Here is a 22,650-nt window from a genome sequence, read left to right as displayed (position 1 = left end):
GTAACGTCAATAGCCTTTCTACACAACCCACCAATCTACCTCAACAACTGCCCCTGAATCATCCTAAGACAGTAATATCACCTCATTTGAAACAAAATCTCCCTAAAGGGCTGTTTGGCGGAAGTCTGACATTGAGGCAGTTTTATATTTACCACCTAGTAAAAAGTTTCTGGCAGCTGGCAGGAGATGGCAGAGGGGAAATAATGGAAGATTTTATTACACCCGTGAGGAGGACAGTGACTGATGGTTAGCGGGAGAAGAAAATGATCTCTTTATCATTATAATTATCTGTGGGTCAGTTTTCAGCTCTTTCATCAGAAGAGTCGGGCTGTAAGAGAGGGGACGACTTCTATCAGCATGGACCTCAGTTCACCTTACGAATGAAAAGGGGGCCATGAAGGATTCACTCATATCTGGGTTCTACTGAATTTAAAGTAATGTAATGGTGTTACGTATTTCCTAGTGAAACTGCATTATATGCTTTGAGGCCATTTTTGTGCAGTCAGCACAAGAAACGCTGTACTTGTCCAGCCAATTCATGAGCTCTTTAGTAGTAAGTAAATGTCACTTTTGATTTAATGTTGCATTTAATGCTATGAAAGCAAAAAAGACAACTTTAAAGCACTTTTGAGTACTTTCAATGTTGTTATAGTTATGAAATTACAGACTCACTTGTGCATGTGCTCGACTCCAGTCAGAATCATTATTCCATAAGTAATGCCACTCTGGAGCAGGAAATGAAGAGCATACCTGAAGAAGAGAGAGAAAATGTTGTTTCTATTAACACAGCAGATTTTTGCTTCAGGATGACTATACAAGAATGACCATTTAAATGATACTTACAAAGTACTTAAATACTTATTGAAAATGAAAGGGAGGACTCTAACTCTTAATATGGCAGGAACAGAGTTCCACCTTGCAGAACAGCCTATAGCCTTTCTGATGTAACTGGATGTAAATGCACATTATCTGGATCAGCATAAAAACGGTTTTTAGTGTAATCTAAGCTAAGATGTAAAATCCCTTTTTTTTGGTTATTGCTGATTTTAAATGTTATTGGAACACTGTCTTGACAAACAGTTTTTGAGATTTCGGTTTGTCCTCGTTCAAGTAGAAAAGCTGAATTTGTATGCCTATTACCCGGACTCAACAAAGGAAACTGCCTTTATGTAAAGAAAGGAAACTTTATGGAAGCTTGTCTGTAAGACACACTTAAACACACACGTACACAAACAGAGACAATTTAATAAGGGTTTGAAAAGATGCCACTAATTAGCAGCCAACCAGACGTTTATCTATCCTTTATTATCATGAGTGTGGCCTATTGATCTGTTGTCTTATTAAATGAGATGCTAATGAGTTCCGGATTTTAGTCACCACCGACACATCAATACAAGCTTGTGTGTGCCGACAGTCACAACACAGACACTAATGTCTCTAAAACTATGTTAGCATCGACAAGACTTTTTCTAATGTTACTCTCTTAATAAAATTAAAACACCAGCTGTTTCCAGCAAAGGTTTTCACAAAGTATACGGGAATTGAAAAATCTAATTTTATCATTTTATTATAATTATTATTATTATTAAATGTCATTACATTTAGCTATAGTAAATTATATGATTAGACACAAAAATAACATAAGGATCTGAAGTATTTTCTGAATATGCAATATTGTGGGGAAAAAGTGCAGCATTATATAAGTGAAGTGAAGTGAAGTGAAGTGAAGTGAAGTGAAGTGTCCCAATGTCCCATACTTGGAATGTGTGCTCTGCATTTAACCCATCCAAGTGCACACACACAGTAGTGAACACACACACCGTGAACACACCCGGAGCAGTGTGTGTGTGTGTGCATAACCTTTAAACCTTCTTTTAAAAAGATCATGTTTCTAAAAAAAAAAAAAAAAGAATGAATGAATAAAAAACATTGTATTATTGTAAATTCTAAACACATATTATATGACTCACAATCCAAAAATGTGACCCACCACTCAACAAAATTCATTGTAACCATAAACACTTGTATTTCTGTTTTCCATTTTTCAAATCCTTTTTTGGTTTGAATCCAATATTGTAATGGTGTCTTTCATCTCACAGATGACTTTCCGAACAAAGGCTCAAAATAATGTCCAGTGACTGTTGCACTGAGCTGAGGGAGTCATACAGGTGTATTTACAACTGAAACATACCACATAATTTGATACTTGACTGTGTACTACAGACGTCAGCTTCGGCTCTTTTTATTGTCCTATAAACCGTTTGTTTATTCTGTATCAAATATCTGTCGTTTCACAGACTGCTACATTTTCTATTGATTGGTGTCTGTTGTATCTTTCTGGAATGTCACACCAGCACAAATCCTGCAGTCCAGCAGCAGGGAGTACAATCAAAAACTGGTTTCAGTTTCAATGCGGACACACAGAGAGGGATGCGATACTCACCAGCCAAAGCAGAAGAGTGCAAAGTAGATGCCCAGCAGTGTGGCCACCACATGCCGCACAAAAGGACTGGTCTTGCTGGGGTGCAGATAGAGCCTGAACCACACAGCCGTGAGCAGGGCACAGAGCTGACATACTACAAAGTTCACCTAAAAACAAAGAAACATACAAAAAACACAACTGATCATCAACTGAATTTATGCCATCACGGCCCAAAAGCTGATACTTAGATGAGATGTAGAACTTTTCAGCTATTTTAATAAATATTTATTTATTTAAATGCATTTTAAATTACATTAAAATATTTTCTTTCAGCTGTAAACATACAGCTTTTCGCTTCACAAGATGTTAATTTATGGATTGGAGCCATGTGGATTGTTGTGATGTTTTTATCAGCAGTTTGAACTCTTATTCTGACAGCACCCATTCACTGCAGAGGATCCAATGGTAGCACCGTCCACACTGAAACCCCATTGGTCCAAATACTGCTCCAGCAGTACATTTAACATCAAATAGGCTATATTCTGATATTCAGTGAATTCAGTGTATAGAAAAACTACAGTATTTGACACTGGAAACATGTCACTTACCCCAGGTTATTATTTAAAGACAATGGAATTTAGAAGAAATAATAAGCAGTCAAAATCAAAACAAACCACGACTAACAGGGTCAGAGAAGTGAACAACGATTCAACACTGTTCCAGGAGAACGTCAGAAGGTTGGCAGGACTCAGTGAGGTTCCTGCAGTATTTCAGGACCCTGCAAGCCTTGTGACCTACTTAAAAGACAATGCCTTGAGCTTCACACTGACATGCTTCCCATGAAAGCCAAAGGCATCCACAGCATGAGACTGGGAGTTGTTTCTTGACTGGAAACAGCTGTGAAATTTCTACTGCAAATCATCTGAAGACAGATATCTTCAACCAAATTCAAACATTTTAACATCTGTAAAGAGCTTTATTCCTATGCTTATTCATAACAATCATCATAAGTCTGCAGAATAGCTACTTTTTTGGCATGTGTGGCACATTAAAAGGGAAAAACAGATACTAAGTTTCATGTACTGAAACAGACAAAAGTGGTCATCAAAACTCTAAATTGAATCTTCCAACAAAATGAACAGGGCCATAACCACCAGGAACTACTTTCATGGTAACTGAAAAAAAATGGCATTCAATAATATTATAATAATATTATTATATAATAAAATATAAAACCCAAAACTAAACTCAATTTTAGATCAAATTTTTCTTATTTATTAGTATTTAGTTTAATTTTGTTTTGTGTTAGTATTTTGTTAACTGCAAACAAAGACAGAATTCACACACCACACAATAAACTCATCAACAGTAGAATAGCACTTCAGAAATCCACCACAACAAGGACACTGCTTGTTTTGCGACATCCAGTACATCTGTCAAGCGACCCAGTGTGGTCTGCAGACCAGACCAAGGGAATTATGGGAGTTTCTTGGCAGCATGCTTTAACTTGTATGTATGTAGCACTAGCAATGCTGTATTGTAAACTCATCAAAAGACATCTCAAGCTCCAAGTAATCAATAAATCAAAAACCATGCTAAATGACAGATGACAGCACACTAATAGTATAAGAGAGCCATGTGTCTTTGAGATTACCTGAGCCAGACGTAAAAAAAATCTGAACTGAAATCATGTCCCTTTGAATTTGGTTTACTACTTTACTGAAACACTTAACCCCAACTGCACTGACAGCAAAGAACGGTCCATTATGAACAACTGCTCATTAACGGCAAGCACACGGAGACTAAATAATGCTGGTAAGAAACTGAGTTAGTTATAATTATGAAGGCTTACATAATGTCTCAGACACAACATAAAATGATCCTTGACAGATGAAGGATAAGAAGTCGGTTTTGACAGAGGCTTGTTTGCCAGCTTCTGCCACTTTCTTTGCATACTTCCTGTTGCTCTCTCACTCAATTTCATCTGTCACACGTGCAGCAAGCACACAATACACTAAATAAGCCAGTTAGTTAGTTATAGGAAATCACACAGCTAAAAGGTCCAATGTCATAAATCAAATGTCAAAGGTCATAAATGTGCCATAAATAAAGAATGGCCTTGTAATATATCCACAAAATTAAATAAATCATAAATATTTGACACCAGCACATTCACACTGGCCCAACCCAGCAACATAACAATCTTGAGCTATAGCCACAGTGCCAAACATTTCACCACAAAGCCACACAAAAGCATTTTAGCTGCATTGTGATAAGACGAATCATACTAATAATTCATAAAATAGTTAGTGTCTCCAAAAGAAAGCTCAAATTCATTTCACTTTGCAGTGGAGATTGCTTTCTGATTCTCAACACCCAGTAAACAGAGTAAACACATCCTGCTTAGATTCAGACTTTCAGAGATTCAGAGAAAAGGTACCATGAAAGATGACACCAACTCAATATATCAATACAGATTAGAGGTCGACCGATTCATCGGTTTTGCCGATTAATCGGCACCGATAGTTGATTGCCACAACTATCGGTTATTGGCAAAAATCCATGCCGATAGTTTTCCGGTTTGCAACCGTTGCCGGAATGGCTGAGAAGGGTCCGCTGGCATTATACAGTACGAGAGCAGCCTCTAGAGGCGGAAATCACTGACAGCACGTGTTGTTTATTTTGACACGTGACACTGCGCGCTGCACAGAGCGGGAAACTCCAGACTCGCATTTAAATACAGCCGTCAGAAAAGCCTGCCGCGGAACAGAGCGCCATTCACATAGTTTTCTATTAAATTACATTATATTTGTCCCAAATCGTTGTGAATGTACATAATGACTTCACCCTACGCTATAAATTATGTATTGTGCATGTTTCAGCAAAAGCGTTTGTCTTTCTGTGGCTCTAATAAAGTCGGTATGCTTCATGTAGAGAGCTGTAATAGATCGCGCGTTCTCTTTCCAGTTGCTCTGTTTTTTTAAACACCGAACTTCAAACTCATTTATGCCACATTGTTCATTCTTGAAGCAAACTTATGTCCATTTGGTGATTTAAATAAATTGTTTTAGACCGCCACTTGATTTGAACGCAAAGCGTCTGGTGTGTGTGTGTGTGTGATACCTCTGAGTTCTCCTAGACGCAGCGCGACTAACTTTTTTTTTTTTTTTGATTAGATAATTATCAAGTGTTAAAAAATAGAAGCAAATAAAGTGTGTGAGTACACATACAATATCCATATGTATGTAATTTTAATGCTATGGCCTTGTGTAGATATTTAAACATGGCCAAGTATTGTTCCTTGTTAAGCCCGGCTCACACTGTGCGATTTTGGCCACGATTTGGTCGTCTGGGACAAATTTTGAAAATCCTAAAAGATTCCTATAATCCTAGGCTAAAATCCGTAGTCTTTGATCGCTGGTTTGACATGTTCACTGACAGCCGATTAATGGCTGTTGCGATCAAATTTCACCTCCGACGAAATTCTGGCAGTGTCAGAAGATTTGGCGCACAGTCCTTCAGTGTGACTACCCCTGCGACGAATATCAAACTGTCTCCGTTTTTCAAGGCAAGCTATGAGCAGAATTAATGCTTGAGAATTATTCTATCAGCTATAAACTCCGGCGCTCCCGTCCTCCGCTCACGGAATTCATCTGATATGTTTCTTTTTTATATAAACACTGGTTGCGCCGCTGTTTTCATGTGCGTGTGTATGAATACATACACTATTCTTCTTAAACACGCCGGTATTGCCGCCGTTCATATACTTTTCATGACAGCCAACATTTCGGTACCGCGTGCAATGCAGTTCGCAGTCACTGGACATGTATGGGTTGATAATGTAAAACTTCGGATAAGTTTTCTTGCGCGCACCCGTTTTTAACTCGTCTTGACTGTCGTACAGTCTGACATTAATGACAACTGAGATCCTATAGTGTGACATAATCATCATGTTCGTACAGTCTGACAAGTACAATCCTAAAGGACTTTAAAAAAAAAAAAAAATCGCACAGTGTGAGCCCGGCTTTAGAGTGTTTTCAATTCAACATTCACTATTAGCTACTAATAGGCTATATTTTTACATTTTAAAGTTTCTTCTTTTAACATTAGGAAATTATGAAATAACTTTAATGATCAATACAGTAAATAATATTAATATTTTTATTCATTTACAAAGTATGGTTGCTGCTTTTTTTTTTTTTTTTTTTTTAAATAGTAAAGCACTAGCGCTCTTTCAGTATCCATTTTGAAAACTATCGGTTGATTAATCGGTATCGGCCAGTGTGGTCCAACCTAGCTATCGGTATCGGTAAAATCCACTATCGGTCGACCTCTAATACAGATTATAAAGCATGCTCTCGTAAGCGCTCGATGTTAAGGGTAGTCAAGGAGAGAGGAGAGGGAAAAGGGGCTCGAGCAAACATTTTTACAGAAGAACATTAAAAAGGCTCATTCACAAGCTCTGCCTTAACAGCCAGTTGTAAATGAAAGAGGCTGGAAAACAAAAACCCTGGAAAAACAGGCCAAGTTACTGAACTCGATAACACTCATCTGAAGCAGATGCTGGTAAACGTTTGACATTTTGACCGAACAACATGAGCCCATTTCTGTGTAATTACTGCTTTATCATTTTGCAAAAAGGTCATCTAGTGAAACTATTTAACTTAAACTGGAGTGATTTAATGCAATCATAAAAGGAGTAATTTTCTGTGCTAGAACATAAGGGAATTTATGGAAACTGTTTTGTGATTTCTCATAAGAAGAAGAAGAAATTTGTATTGCTCTTATTCCATAAATTATTAGACGGCATTTTTAATCAGTGAGAAGTACTGTTGAAAACCTTTATCCTTTAAAAAATGCATTTTAAAAATTTTTTTTTAATTGTAATACAACACAAAACAAAACAAAACTGGAACTGGGTAATTTATTTGTCTTTAGCATTATTAGAGTGATTTTAAAGTTAGTTATATAAAACTTAACATGATGCTAAATGCCAAACATAGATAAACAAGCAATGTCCCATAACGTATTGTCAAAGTATGACGAATGCCTAAAGCATATTATCCAATACCTGAGTGACATGAGGAACTCAAATAACAGCCTTGAACCTGCTCACCTTCATCAATAACTCAGCACATCTGCACTGCTCCATGTTGACGTGCTACTGCTCCTATGAAGCAAGCTAGCCAGAAAAGTTGGACCTCTCTTTCATTCTGTCTCTCTCTATCTTCTTTAATTAATGATCCTTGATGCGTCTCATTACATTCTTAGTCTCTTTTATGTCCAGGTTACCTGGTGCCTGAGCTCCAGTGTCACTGCAGAGGAACCTGAGCAGAGGTCCTCATCACCTCAGAGCACAGGCTAAAGCTGTCTGCACCCCTCTGGAGATAAAACTACATCCGAGAATTTGCCAAACCTACAAATTCTGATAAGCAGCAGATGAATCTGAGCGTGCTTGGGCTTGGCTAGAAATATCCTGGAGATTCATCAAGGTCAGCTGACGCAGGGAAAGCGAAAGGCCTCTACACTTCATCAGGTGGTGAATGCCTCCGCTGAGATGCTAAATGTGCCAATTGTCAGAACAAATGAAACTGAGATTGAACACAGAGAATGAATAAAAGAACAGGGGATTTCAAAAGTACTTGGTGTTTTTAGCAAAAAGGTAAAGTTGTTTCAGAGGCAGAGTTTTTTTTTGTTTGTTTGTTTTTTTTTTTTACAAAAGAGAAATACTGGGGAAAATGTGCACTAAATACCACAATAAGTCTGGAGGGATGTAGGGTCAATATAAATTTCAAGCTGACTCACGAACACTGTAGCACTGCTACACAAAATCAAACAATATCTGTCAGCAAAACAAAGCACAACAAATGTTAATGTGTAAAACAACAACAGCAAAAATTTTATTTCTGCACCCATTATAGTGGACATATAAGCTGTATATGTAGGTTCCACACTTACATTTAAAAGTACTATATTTCAAAACTTTCGCATTTCATATTGTTCAGTAAAAACTGCTATATTCAGCTGAGTTTTGCATAATATGGCATATTTATGGTGTTCTATGTTAAATGGCCTGTATGATGAGCAAAAATAATTATAATAATGAAGAATTATTGCTTCAATTATAGCAATTTAGTTTAGGAGGGACAATCTGATTGGCCGACCAATAAGCAAAAGGGAAAGCATTGGGAAACCTGTTTAAGAACAATCACTATTTTTGCAGTTCCTTTTGGTAACGCTAGAGGCGCAAAGATGACACACTTCAGCTTGAAGTGCATCGGCTTTTTGTGGCAATACTTGAGAAGCCTGTTGCTAGGACACGGCCCTCCTAAAAATAAAAGAGGACACTGAGGTGCAGAATGAAAGCTGCCCGCTGCAGTCATCAGTCTTTTCAGCTGTCACTGGCCACATGCTTGGCCTGATTGATTTGCTCTCCACTCCGAGCACTTCTATGGAGATCAAAGCAAAGTAACCTTTTTCATATCTCTTGCAGTGATATGCAACTGAAACCCAATTACATTTTTATTCTGCATGGGATATAATGTGATATAGAGCAGGAATATTTTCCCTCTTAGTACTGTAGATCTTAGTACTGTACATTTGGTTTAACTTCAAGACCCAGATTTTGAACATCACTTAGCAAACCACACACAACAAAAATTACAAAAGTGAACAAAAATTCCTTAAAATTAAATAAATAAGTTTATTATTGGCTTTATATATATATATATATATATATATATATATATATATATATATATATATATATATATATATATATATATATATATATATATATATATATATATATATATGAATGTTTTAATTAGAGGTCAACCGATATGGATGGCTGCTGATGATAAAGCCAATAAACGATTACAAAATAGAGCAATATTTAATTTAAAGTTAGTAAATGCACAACAATTGCTGAAATGAAATTTTTATTTATTTAACATAATATTTACAAAATAATTAAGTGGAATGAATTAGATATAAATAATTCAAAATGAATAAATTAAAAACAAACTTTCTGAACTTGCTAAAAATAATTATGTAAAATAAACAGGTAGCAACATCTTGCTTGATTCTGTAATCCTATTATAATATTTTTCAATAAGGAAGTGAGGAAAACATAAATAAATAAAGTAAACGTTCTAACCAACAGTGCACTCAGTAATCTGGTAAATCTATCCACACAAGGAATCCTACTTTCACCCCAAAAAAGAAACGCTAATTTAGGTATGTAGTGAAAATGACATTAATACATGATATGTTACACAAAAACAGTAAACTAATGAAGATAGGACACGGGAGCACTAGTGTCTAAGCTCAGGCAGTGCTGTCAAAATAAAAGTCACACTTCCGACACTTATTGGCCAAAAAGAAAAATGAATGGGCTAATGATGACAATTAAGACATGCTAAATATTGGCCGATAACAACGGCTTTGACTATATATTTGACAGACTGATAGTTTGATTACTCAGCTAACTGTTGACTAAAATGTGCTTATGCAAGAGATCATTAATACAACATTATTGCTTGCAAATATAACAACAGAGTACCAGCATTTTTCTTTGTGCTTTCAAATGTAATTTCATACTCCCATTTTCCTTCCAGCGCCCAGTCACAGATCAAACATCTGAAATCAAACCTTTTATCAATCCTTCTTCGTAGCTATGAGGGTCCATCATAACATTTAAGCAAGAAGCATTTGTGGTAGGGTAAGCTCTACAACACTTAACCCATTAATCTCCCTAACCAAATGCCTGACCTTGGCTATGGCATTGGAATTACATGACAAGCAGTTAGCCGATGATTAAATCTCTCTTGAGCACTAAGTGCTCCCACCAAACAGTGCATTAGATACTCAATTATTTATTGGTGATGCTAATGCACATGGTGCACTCATGCTACCATCAAATGAGCAGGTAAGGATAACCATTACATAACAATAAGCCCTTGACACTACAGTGAACTCTGGAGATGGACCACTCCAATAAGAGCTTCCAAAGCAATGCATGATGGATATTCAGATTGAATTAGCTTTTGTCTTTGGTATGCAAAGGCAAAAATTGGTTAATTTATCTTAGAAATGGACTGGAATTGGAGTGGAATGGATATCAGTTTTGCTTGCACTTAGCATCAGTTATAGATCCAATGATCTTATTATTTAGATGGATTCTACAGAGCTCTTCATGCCACAGGATTGGCCACAAAAACTTTCAAAGAAAGAAATTTCATGCAACAACATTTCACAGAAGACTTCAAGATAAAATGTCATTTCTAATAATTTTAATCAATTGCAAAAAGCTTAAAGGACTAAAAGATAAAACAATTAGGAGTCCTTTTATGCATTAGGGATGCACAATATTAAAACAAGTATTTTGATGTTATGCTAATAAGTGATAAACAACAGATAATATATATTTTAAACAGATATAAAATTTTGTTTAAAAAAATCATTAAAATTAATGTAATCAAAAATAACTTCAAATGCATATTATGAAATAATAACAGATATATTTTTAATAGAGCTATTAAAAATGATTATTCCACTTTTGAAAACGTGTTCCATTCTGCTCTGCTGTGCTCCATCTGCTGTATATGAAGGCAAGAATGCATCACATGTGAATGCCTGATTTTTAAAATGTGTAGCTTTTCACAAAAAAAGACCTTTAGAATAATCAGTCTCTGTATGTCTGGATTTCGATTTTAAGTTATTTTAAGTGTTTTTAAATGTCTCTTAGTTAAAAGATGTATAAGGCCAACCTTTGGCAGCACACATAATTCTTGGATAGGCCTTGTTTGTTATGTAATCCACAAAGTAGCAATGTGGCAACGTGAGGATTTGTTTTTCTCCAGCACATGAGTGAAAATGCTGAGTTACAGAGTAAACCGCAGTCTCTAAAACACTTTCACGCTAGGATTCTTATCCCCTGGAGACATGCTAAATTAATCTGCATCGTCTGAGAGACTCAGAGAGCCCACTGCTCCACATTACTCAATAAAGAAAAATGATCAAGCAGTTTCTAAATTAAGTGAGCATCATGCCAATTTAGGAACCAAAGAAACATGTGACTCACTGAACAGCCTAAACATCCAGAACGAGTTAGAGATTATTTTTAGAGTGTGAATTATTGTTTCCTCAACTGCATGTAAATAACACCCAAAACAACCTCTAACTCAGCTCGCTTATTTAAATCAATTATTGGACTCCATTGTTTCCATAAGGATCCCCATGGGAATAATGGTCTCTCCTTGAGCAATTAGCAAAGAGCACTGAGGCTTCCTCTTCCAGTGGGAGACCAGAAGATCAGGGCTCAGAATCAAAATCGACTCAAAACTACTAGTTTTACTTAAGTTGTTAGTTGCTATAAAGATGCACATGTAGCGAGCAAATGCTCTGAGATCAGCACTTCATGTGATTTATTAGCATGAGCCTTAAACTCAATCAAACCAGCGAAGGCTCCACAGATCAGGGACACAAGAGCTGACTAATGAATTTGGAGGCCTGCACAACAATACACATGGGTGTTATTTGCATTAATGAGGCATGGGGTCTTTGTTAAGCAAAAGTTATTGTGGCATTGTTACATAAGAAAACCGCCTTCAACTTCACCTGTTCATTCAGCCCAAGAAACCAACACCTCTCACAGTCAAATGGTTAAGCAGAGCATAAAATGTTAACACGCCACTTCTTGAGTCACTAAAGGTCTCAGCAATCCATCCGTGTTCCCTGAGCACTGAATACACCAGTGGTGCACCGATATGGAAATTCTGGCCAATACCAACAATCATTTTGATGTCATGGCAGATAATCAAAAATGGTACCGCAGATACAAAATTCTGTCATCTTGGTTAAAAAAATTTAAAAAAAGTTTTAAATGCTATAAATGAATTGATTGCTGAATACACCAGGGATGCACTAATATGGAAATGTTGGCTGATACCAATAATTATTTTAATGTCATGGCAGATAATCAATAAATGTCAAATACTGTATATCAGGGGTGCCCAAACTCAGTCCTTGGAGGACCAGAGTCCTGCAGAGTTTAGATCCAACCCCGATTAGACACACCTGAACCAGCTAATCAAGCTCTTACTAAGCATACTAGAAACGTCCCGGCAGGTGTGTTGAGGCAAGTTGGAGCTAAACTCTGCAGGACACTGGTCCTCCAGGACAGAGTTTGGGCACATCTGCTGTATATAATATATATATTCTATATTTTTTGGTAAAAAATAAATAAATGAATAAAATTAAAATTGCACTAAAAATAAAATCAATAGTTTGACATGCTATAATTGAACTGATCACTAAATGCACCAGGGATGCACCTATATGGAAATTTTGGCTGATGCCTATGATTATTTTGATGTTGTGGCTGATAATCATGCCAGATAGCCTATATAAAACTGTACCCCATTTTGGTTAAAATTAAAAATAAAATCTGTAGTTTCAAAAGCTATAATTGAACTTATAACTGAAAACCAATATGGACATTTTGACTGATACCAATATAATATTGTATTGGCTGTCCTTAGATATAAATCTGCATTTTGTTAGGCTGATTACAAACAAAAAAAAACAAAAAACAAACATTCACCTTAAAAGTCCAGATTTCTGCAGACGCTACAAATTACACCAAGCATCAAATAAAGTGAGAAACTTAAAACAAATGCAGACCAACTTTCTTTTTATATTTTTCCTTTATATGAAAAAATAAAATATATATGTATATATATAGTTGTGCTCATAAGTTTACATACCCCTTGCAGAATGTACAAAATGTTAAAGGGTTACTCCACCCCAAACTGAAAATTTTGCCATTAATCACTAACCCCCCCCCCCATATAAAAATGACCTCATTCAAAAGTTTACATACCCTTGAATTTTAATACTGTGTGTCATTTCCTGGATGATCCAGGACTGTTTTTATATTTTGTGATAGTTGTTCATGAGTCCCTTGTTGGTCCTGAGCAGTTCAACTGCCTTCTGTTCTTCAGAAACATCCTCCAGCTCCTGCACATTCTTTAGTTTTCCAGCATCTTCTGCACATTTGAACCCTTTCCAAAAGTGACTGTACGACTTTAAGATCAACATTTTCACACTGATGACAACTGAGGGACTCATACTTATTCAGGACAGTACTAAAAAAATAAATAACATGCAATTTTCATGATCCCTCTTATTTTGTTTCAATTATTAACATTTTGCACATTCTGCAAGGGGTATGTAAACTTATGAGCACCATATTATTCGTGTTTAACAAAAGATGGGACGGATGCCTCAACTTTTGATACCACTAACAAATCACATATTGGCCGATACAGATATGACCACAACCCCAGAATACACTTTACACAAACACTTCCCCCTGCCACTGGTCAAACAAACAGACAGTTCTAGCCCCCACCATCAATTCATAACAGTGGTCAAGTTAATAATAATATTATTAATAATAATAATATTATTATTATTATTATAAACTGTCAGTTCTGAAGCCAAAGATCACAAAATTCTACCGAAGAGATTTTTGCTTTAGGCCTTGACCTTTTGACCCAACCATGCACGGCTGTGAAATGGCACGTTCTTGATGTGAATATTAAAAGCCCTGAAGCTGGTGACCCGCTGTGACCTCAGAATAACACTGATAAAATGTGCTGTCATTTGATGAATGCGGCTGTAATGTGTACAAAACAGAACAGAACAAGACATCCTGTTGTAGTGGGAACGAGGGAAATCGTCTGATCCAAACTAACCACAAACTGCACAAGAGACAAAAGGCATTAGAGACTTTCTCTCTTTTAGGCCCAAGTGTAACAGGAGTCCAGTGTCTGGCAGAGGGAGAGCAATGCTAGACGAGCACTGCTCACATTACAGTCTGTTCTCACTTTAGAGTTATTCTCCATCAACAGGACACTTTAGAGGAGGTAACTTTTCTACAAAACCTACATCTATGTTAAACAATGCCTGAGACTTGGTGTTACAAGCACTTCCTTTGTCGAATTGCCTCTTCAAGATGAATCGCTTCATGTGTTCCCCAAATTGTAAGTCGCTTTGGATAAAAGCGTCTGCAAAATGACTAAATGTAAATGTAATCTAAAGTGTCTATATATGGAACGGCTACCGTTCCATAGTTTGGGAATGGATGATTTTCCTGGATGATTTTTCTTTAAAGAAATTGATACTTTTATTATGTAAGATGCAATCATGGTTTCCACAAAAACTGTTTGCAGCAGTGATGATAACTAATATTTTTGAGCACCAAATCAGGATATTAGAATGATTTTTGAAGGAGCATGTGACACTGAAGAGTAACGACTACTAAAAATCAGCTTTAAAATATATTAAACAGAAACAGTTATTTTAAACTGTAGTAATACTTCATGATATTATTGTTTTAGTGTATTTTTAATCAAATAAATACAGCCTTCGTTTGCATAAGATACTTTTTAAAAAACATTTAAAAATCTCACTGACCCCAAACTTTTGAACAGAATGTTTGCCTTTTGTTTGCAGTAAAAAATATGTGCACAGACAGCCCCATCTTTTCAAATGTCTTTACTAAAATCCTCTCGGTACTAAATCAATATAAAAGCTTACATACATAAATGTACTAAATCACCACTCTTGCCCATTTTGGTGTCTGGTTTCATGGTTTCATAAAACCAGTGTCTGAAAAATCCACATAATCAGCACAAAATGTTCAAGACATTTTTTACAAAGTCAGATATTGCATAAAACTATGGCTTGTGTCCATTCTTCAATAAAATCTTGTCAATCATTTGGTCAGAGCTAAAGGTTTAAGGTTAAGATGCTTTTAAACAAAAAGCCCAAATTAACATCTATCAATTACCTCTCTGAAATATTTCAGTGAGAAAGGTATCACCATCAGCATCTATCTTCATAATATGACGTACACTCCCATAAGCCTCTGTCCCTGACCTTAGGTCATGGTTGTTGGTTTCTTTGGCATCTCATTTAAATATAGCTATACAATACAAGTACAAGCTATTTACAAATCAATAAATGTAGACTTATTAAAATGGCCATTGCAGATGTAAATGCTTGCAATGTAGGCCTAATAGTTTTTGTTCCCCATCTATCATGATAACAAATCTTTAATTCAACGGAAATGTTTTGATATGATATTTATCAATGCAGAGAAAGTCTTAACACTCAAAGCATCCTGTTAAAATTGCTTCAGTATTTCCTGGTGAAAATGACACCACATCATTGACCATGCAATGTGATTTCACTGAATTTGTTTTAGTTTGTCAATGTCTTTTAGAGAACACAGATTCAAAACAAGGCAATTACCCAAACTGCTATTCTCTGAGGTACACACAGAGCCTATCATGGTCATCCCAAAATGCTGTCTACATAGACAACTTACTAGGCTATGAGCAGCATCCCATATGTAAGCATTTCCCTGTGCAATATATGTGTTAATTTTAAGCAAACAGAAATGATAACCACCAAAAAAAAAAAAAAAAAAAAAACCTTTAAAAAGGACTCTCTTGGGTAGTAGCACGACATCCTGACACTGACTAGTGTCTTTTCTCCCCTGTATTATATGATCTATGCCTACATTAATCTAGGTTGTATTATATGAATTAAATTCGCTAATGTCCACATTTGCAAATCCTCGAGCAGTCCACCATCCATTTCATCACGCAAATGACACATTTCACGAGCACACCATCAACTCTATCCGACGGAAATAAGCGATTGCTCAGGAAGACGTCATGAATTTCGGGAGGAAACATTAAAAATGCAACGTTTTCATTGTCCTTACCAAATGTTTTCGTGCACAGCCTGTAAAGGATTTGTAGAAGGACCTGGATGCCAATGAAAGCTGTGATGAGGGTTTTTGTGCCTCCAGTACTCATTTCACAAAATACAAACAACAGAAATGTACCTGATCTAACGGAAGGTTGGTTATCTCGCTTATTGGCTGGAGTAAGTTGGATCCGGTGCAGGCTGATATCGTCTCAGTAGCCATGTTTCGCTATTGTATTAGTTCTGTGCTGTTCTCTCTATGACAGAGGCAGCCCAGCTCGCCCTGATTCAATCCCACACATCCACATCCACCTCTGGAGAGACTGTTGCTGCTTGCTGCTGTCCACTGCTGGTAAAAAACGGCAGTACAACACCCCACTGTCCGCCAAACGCATTTACAAATCCCACTACAGTGAAGGCTTGACTCATGAATATTAATTACGCAACTTGGCGTTCGGCCGCTCTGATTGGCTGAAAGGCAGACGTTGGTAAGAGTTTGCCAGACTTCACTTTGAGGGGAAGTCCGACTCATTTCCGCGAAACTTTCTAACACTTCCTTTAAATTAACTTGTATTACATGTATGCTACTGAATGATGAATGCTCATAAATACAGTATGCAAATGAAATGTTAATATTAATACATCTACGTAAACCAAAAAAACCAAGACAATGCAGACATTAAAAAGGATGCAGTGTTGTATAAAATGGTAGTACTTCTCCATTGCACTAGATGTCACTAGGTGCGCTTATCCAATAGAAAAAACATGAAGCAGAAAATCAAATAATTTGATTGGTCAGACGGGATCACGTGACATCGTGTTTTGCGTTTCTTCTCGTGGTGTGTGTAAACATTGCACATGTACAGTGATCTGATTGAATGTAGCGAAATAATCTGGCAGCGTGTTGCGACGATGGTGAAGTGTGTGGTTCAAGGATGCATAAACCACAGTGATCTCAGACCGGGAGAGCAATCGAGCCGTCCGCGCAAGAGATTTTTCAGTTTCCCCAAAGACAAGGCCCGAGTGAAAGTGTGGCTGGCCGCTTTACGGGAGACTGAGCGCGAAATCACAGATCAACATCAGATATGCGAGGATCATTTCCTGAGCCATCACATTACGCCGAACGGCATCAGCGCGGACGCCATCCCTATTATGCCCCCATTAGAGGGACCGGTCTCCGGCTGGAGCTCGTGTGATGAGCTGGAAGAGCACTCGGACCCAGTGGAGGAGGTGGGAAGGGTGCAGTGCATATATACAACCAACTATATATATATCAGAAAGTCATTCAGTATTTTTGACATTATGCATTGATCAAAGCTCCATAAAACATAATACAGATACAACTACCGTATTTTGGCCGTATAATAATGAAGTGGTTTATTACTAATGTATTATTAAGATGCTCTGCCTCATATAAATCATGATCATAATACACTTAAACATGTGATCATATTTTGGAACAGTGTGAAAGTCATTCTGAATAAAAACAAATCTATTCACATTTATATTGTACATTTCAAAGTGTTATTATATTAAGTGAAAAAAACAAAACAAATAAATTAGCATTTGTGACCACAAAACCAGTCATAAGGGTAAATTTTTTTATATTGAGATTCATACATCTTTTGAAAGCCGAATAAATAAGCTTTTCATTTATGTGTGGTTTGTTAGGATACAACTATTTGAAGATCTGGAATCTGAGGGTGCAAAAAAAAACAAACTAAATATTGAGAAAATCGCCTTTAAAGTTGTCCAAATGAAGTTCTTAGCAATGCATATTACTAATAAAAAAATAAGTTTTGATATATTTACGGTAGGAAATTTACAAAATATCTTCATGGAACATGATCTTTGCTTAATATCTTAATGATTTCTGGCATAAAAGAAAAATCAATCATTTTGACCCATATAATGCATTTTTGGCTATTGCTACAAATATACCCCAGCGACTTAAGACTGTTTTTTTTGTTCAGGATCACATTTATTCTTGGATTAACATTACCGTTTTATCCAAAATGGTTTGATAAAATTAATATTAAACAATATTAACCTTATTGTTTAAAGCTTTTATTTGGCCATTATTATCTTTTGAGCTTCATATTAACTCTATATTTGTACAGCTGCAAACGGAAATAAAATGTATAAAAATAAAATGATTGCATCTTGTTTAAGAGTTATCAAGAAGTAAAATACATGTGCTCAAATAGCTGGGGCAATTTTGCTATTAAATACGTTGGATAACGCAATGCAGTATCAAGTGTTTTTAACCTTAATTTTGTCTTGAAAGGGTGGGGTTGCTGCAGAAGATGATCTTTATGATGTGGAGTTTGAGGATTTTGAGGAAGAAGATGATGAAGACCATAGTCTCGCAGATGATGGTTTACATAGCATGAATAGCCAAGTACAAGGACAGTGTCTCACTGGAAGGTAACACTACATTACGTTAAATAACTGCTACAAAAAGGAATGAAACATTATTGATTATTTTTCCCATTCATTATATAATGTGCTTTCTTTTAGTTTAATTAGCTATCCCAACATTAACCATATGAATCAAGCAATGGGGGCATCCACCAGTCAAGGTATGGGATGTTCTCAAAAGTTTTGAATTCATTCACTTTCTGATGCTGCACAGAAGTTGAATGTACTTTGACCAAAGGTTAAAAAGCGCTAAATTTTTATTCCAGTTCCGAATCGCTCTGACGTTGCTCTTGGACGACTGACCAAACGCTTCATGCAGCTTCTTCACTCGGCTCCGAATGGAGTCCTTGACCTCAATGAGGTTACTCGAAAACTGGGCACACGAAAGAGGCGGGTGTATGACATCACCAATGTGCTAGCCGGCATCCAGCTAATCAAAAAGACGTCCAAAAACAAGATCCAGTGGATGTAAGTTTAGACAGAACGTTCCACAACAAGATCTGGTAGATTGAAAAAGTGAAATTTGACCATTGAAATACAATAGTTGGAAGTGAGTCTAGAGGTTTGATTTACACAGTGATTTTTCTATATATGTTCAAGGAATCCATCACCAAACAGCAGCTTGGGGAACCAGTGGAGCGCCAAGACGAAAGCTGACCTACTTCATCTGAAGTCAACGGAGGAGGCCCTTGACTGGCTCATCAAAGACTGCGCCCAACAGCTCTTTGCCCTGACCGACCTCAAAGACAATGCTGAATATCCTCTCATATTTCTGTGATAATATTTCTAACAAATGTTATAGTAGTTCTTTCAGTTGTTTTGGTCTTAACTGCTGTTGTACCTCAGCTTATGTGACATATGAGGACATCTGTCAGATTGGTGTTTTCAAGGACCAGACTATACTAGCCATCAGGGCCCCTGAAGAGACCAAGCTAGAGGTGCCTACGCCCACTGAGGTAAGTGTGAGAGACATGTTAAAAGACTTTGAGCCTTAGGGGTCATTTTCAAATGTAATATTTAAATTAGGGCTAGGCGGTTTGACAATATATATTGAATCCATGTGTGAGGTCTTAGTGACAGAAGCTTATATAAGAAACCTATATTATATCACCTGCTGTTGTGATTTCCATTAAAGGAATAGTTCTTCCAAAAACTAAAAATTGACTCACCCGTAGGCCATCCAAGAAGTATGATGAGCTTGTTTCTTCATCAGAACAGATTTGGAGAAATTTAGCATTAAATCACTTGCTCACAACACCAATGGATCCTCTGCAGTGAATGGGTGCCGTCAGAATGAGAGTCCAAACGACTGATAAAAACATCACAAGTAATCCATATGACTTCAGTCCATCGATTAATGTCCTGTGAAATAAAAAGCTGCATGTTTGTTATAAACAAATCTATCTTTAAGACGTTTTTAACTTTAAACCGTTGCTTCCGGGTTAATCCAAGTTCTCTATCCATTACATTGATTTCTCCAGTGGAAAAAAATAGTCTCGTCTGATTTGGGAAGAAAATACGCACAGATCAAGCACAGTTTCTAAGTGAAAAACCTTTCTAAGCAAATATGTTGGTGGATTTTGATGTGAAAGGACAACAGGGAAAGGACATTTGCATTTCATTTTGGTCATCTTGCCCACACCTAATTTGAATAATGATTAAAGGACACTCATTCGATAGCTGGAAGGAATATGTGTAATATAAACTTATATTTACATCCTGTTCTAGGAATCTATCCAGATCCACTTGAAAGGCTGCCGGGGGCCCATCCACATACTCACTTGTGAGACTGAGGGCCCAAGTGAAGCTGTGGATCCAGTTAACACAGAATCAAAGCTTGTCAAACCAGCCTGCTTTCTAACACTAGAGGAGAGCCGGATACACACACAACCACTAATATCAGGTTAGCAGTATTTCACACTTAGATGCATTTTGACCACTTACCATACCGTTTAAAAGTTTGGGGTCAGTAAGATTTTTATTTTTTAAGAAGTGAATACTTTTATTCAGCAAGAAGGCAGTAAATAGCTCAGAAGTGACAGTAAAGATATTCATAATGTTTCACAAGATTTTTATTTCAAATAAAAGCTGTTCTTCTGAATTTTCTCCTGAAATGTTTCTTGAACAGCAAATCAGTATATTAGAATGATTTCTGAAGGATCACGTCACACTGATGACTTGGAGTAATGGCTGCTGAAAATACAGCTTTGCTATCACGGGAATATATCTTTAATATTTTAAAATTTAAGAATTAAGTTTCACAATAAAACTGTTTTTACTAATCAAATAAATGCAGGCTTTGGTAAGCAAAAGAGACTTTTAAAAACAAAAAAGTCTTACTGACCCCAAACATTTAAATGGTATTAGCTGTTAAAGAACAGAAATGTCCAGTCAACAAATAAATCTCAGTGCTTGTGGATAGTCCAACATTTGAGATCCGCATTATGCAATGGACTCTATGCACAAGACGCAGCCTACGTATCTCCGATTCAACAATGATTCATTTTTGAAGTATAGAACTGAGAACTGTTACAAATATAACCAATATCTCATTGTAGTAAAGGCATCCAGAAAGTTTAAATTTCAACGGCGGGAAGACAGTAGTGCAGCCGAGCATTGTTGCGTCCCATTGTGTACGGCTTCCTCAAAATTCAACTCTGTGCTGAGCTTTCACTCTTTCCCCACGGACGAAGAAAGACGCAAAAAGTGGATATGCAACATTCAACGCAAGGATTTAATCATCACTTCCCATATGAGAGTCTGCAGTCGTCATTTCAAGAGAGAAGATGTGAAAGAGCCGTCGAATCCTAAAGGGCGCCGCTTGCTGAAGAAAGGGGCTGTACCAACCTTATTCCAGTGGAACAACTACTCTGATCCAGCACCACTGCAAAGGAGAAAGGGTTCCACTCCAGTGGATGAAGATCCTGCACCTGTGGACCTCTATAAACATGATAATTGTTCAGCTCCTGAACTTGCAGCAGTTGATATTGCATTGGACAGGGCTGCAGAATGATTGACTGAAACCGTTTTTCCCATTTGTTTTTACAGATGTTTCAAATACTGTAGCAGCTGTACAGAGCGCTTAAGGACCTAAAAGAAGAGCCTTTGCTTCTTTGAGACAAACTAGCCCATCTTAACAGACTTTGTCGGCCTTTTTGGAGAGACCACTGTGCTTATATTCACTCTGCTGGGGTTAAAAACATCATTTGGAGATTTTTGATTTGTAAATATATGGATGAGTATTTTGAACAGTTTAAAGTATTTTTTCTATAACCATTATGAGGAAACTTGAAGGTTGTCTTTTGAAAAGGGTGATTTTTTTAATTTTTTTTTTCTTCTTCTTTTTGGACCATCTGACTATGCTGTAAATTAATAAAATCGGTGGTAGTCGAAGATGGACCTTGGACCCTGTTTAAATATGGCAAGATGTCCTCGTTTATGGGGGAGTGCTTTGTAAATGTACGCCACGGTTCAAAATTTTGAGGTCTGTGAGATTTTTTATTTGTTTTTTGTGGAAGGAAATTAATACTTTTATTCAGCAAGGACACATTAAATGAATCAAAAGTGACAGAAAGACATTTCAAATAAATGCTGTTCTTTTGAACTTTCTATTCATCAAAGAATCCTGAGAAATAAAATATCATGGTTTTCATTAAAATATTAAGCAGCGCAGCTGTTTTCAACATTGATATTAATCAGAAATGTTTCTTGAGCACCAAATCAGCATAATAGAATGATTTCTGAAGGATCATGTGACATGGAAAAACTGGAGTAATGCAGTCACAGGAATAAATTCCGTTTTAAAATATATTAAAATAGTAATTTTTAATTAATAGTAATAATATTTGACAGTATTGCTGTGTGCAGTCTTGGGAAGCATAAGAGATTTCTTTCATAAATATTTAAAAAAACATCTTACCCCAAACTTTTCAACTGTAGTGTAACTATTAAAATGTATAACAATACTGTGAACTGTTGAGCCACTACTTTGATATTCTGTCAGTTATTTTTGTAAAAATATA

At 36.5% G+C, this 22,650-nt stretch overlaps 2 protein-coding genes across 5 annotated transcripts in view; one reads left to right on the top strand and one right to left on the bottom strand.

Annotated features, from left to right (window-relative positions):
* mboat2b (membrane bound O-acyltransferase domain containing 2b) overlaps positions 1-16,856 on the bottom strand; it is a 35,127-nt gene extending 18,271 nt beyond the window's left edge. Inside the window, exons 1-3 of one of the 2 annotated variants that reach the window (XM_058757012.1) lie at positions 16,347-16,856; positions 2,444-2,589; positions 673-750 (exon numbers count right to left, since the gene is read on the bottom strand). In XM_058757012.1, coding sequence (XP_058612995.1) covers positions 673-750; positions 2,444-2,589; positions 16,347-16,430 — 308 coding nt within the window. In that variant the 5' untranslated portion in view covers positions 16,431-16,856. Of the gene's footprint in view, positions 1-672; positions 751-1,860; positions 1,892-2,443; positions 2,590-16,346 lie in introns of those variants that run through there. The other variant, XM_058757013.1, reaches the window with a different exon arrangement.
* Positions 16,857-16,983: 127 nt separating this feature from the next.
* On the top strand, positions 16,984-22,555 carry e2f6 (E2F transcription factor 6). 3 transcript variants are annotated; one of them, XM_058757010.1, is made up of 8 exons: positions 16,984-17,437; positions 18,495-18,634; positions 18,728-18,789; positions 18,895-19,096; positions 19,229-19,384; positions 19,470-19,584; positions 20,357-20,531; positions 21,322-22,555. In XM_058757010.1, the coding sequence occupies exons 1-8, from the start codon at positions 17,066-17,068 to the stop codon at positions 21,639-21,641; spliced, it is 1,542 nt and encodes a 513-aa protein (XP_058612993.1). In that variant the 5' UTR covers positions 16,984-17,065; the 3' UTR covers positions 21,642-22,555. The 3 variants fall into 3 exon arrangements, with proteins under 3 accessions (XP_058612993.1, XP_058612992.1, XP_058612994.1); XM_058757009.1 differs by having other exon boundaries at positions 21,187-22,555; XM_058757011.1 differs by having other exon boundaries at positions 16,986-17,437; positions 21,677-22,555.
* Positions 22,556-22,650: the final 95 nt, after the last annotated feature.

Source organism: Onychostoma macrolepis, chromosome 20 (genome assembly GCF_012432095.1).
Source record: "Onychostoma macrolepis isolate SWU-2019 chromosome 20, ASM1243209v1, whole genome shotgun sequence".
NCBI lineage: Eukaryota > Metazoa > Chordata > Actinopteri > Cypriniformes > Cyprinidae > Onychostoma > Onychostoma macrolepis.
This window is presented reverse-complemented; position numbering and strand designations above follow the sequence as displayed.

Excerpts from the sequence above, each read along its gene's own strand:
- e2f6 (XM_058757009.1), top strand. The coding sequence starts at position 17,066 with ATGTACAGTGATCTGATTGAATGTAGCGAAATAATCTGGCAGCGTGTT. Across the intron at positions 17,438-18,494 it reads ACTCGGACCCAGTGGAGGAG|GGTGGGGTTGCTGCAGAAGA; the intron begins GTGGGAAGGGTG and ends TTGTCTTGAAAG. Across the intron at positions 20,532-21,186 it reads CACACAACCACTAATATCAG|TAAAGGCATCCAGAAAGTTT; the intron begins GTTAGCAGTATT and ends ATCTCATTGTAG.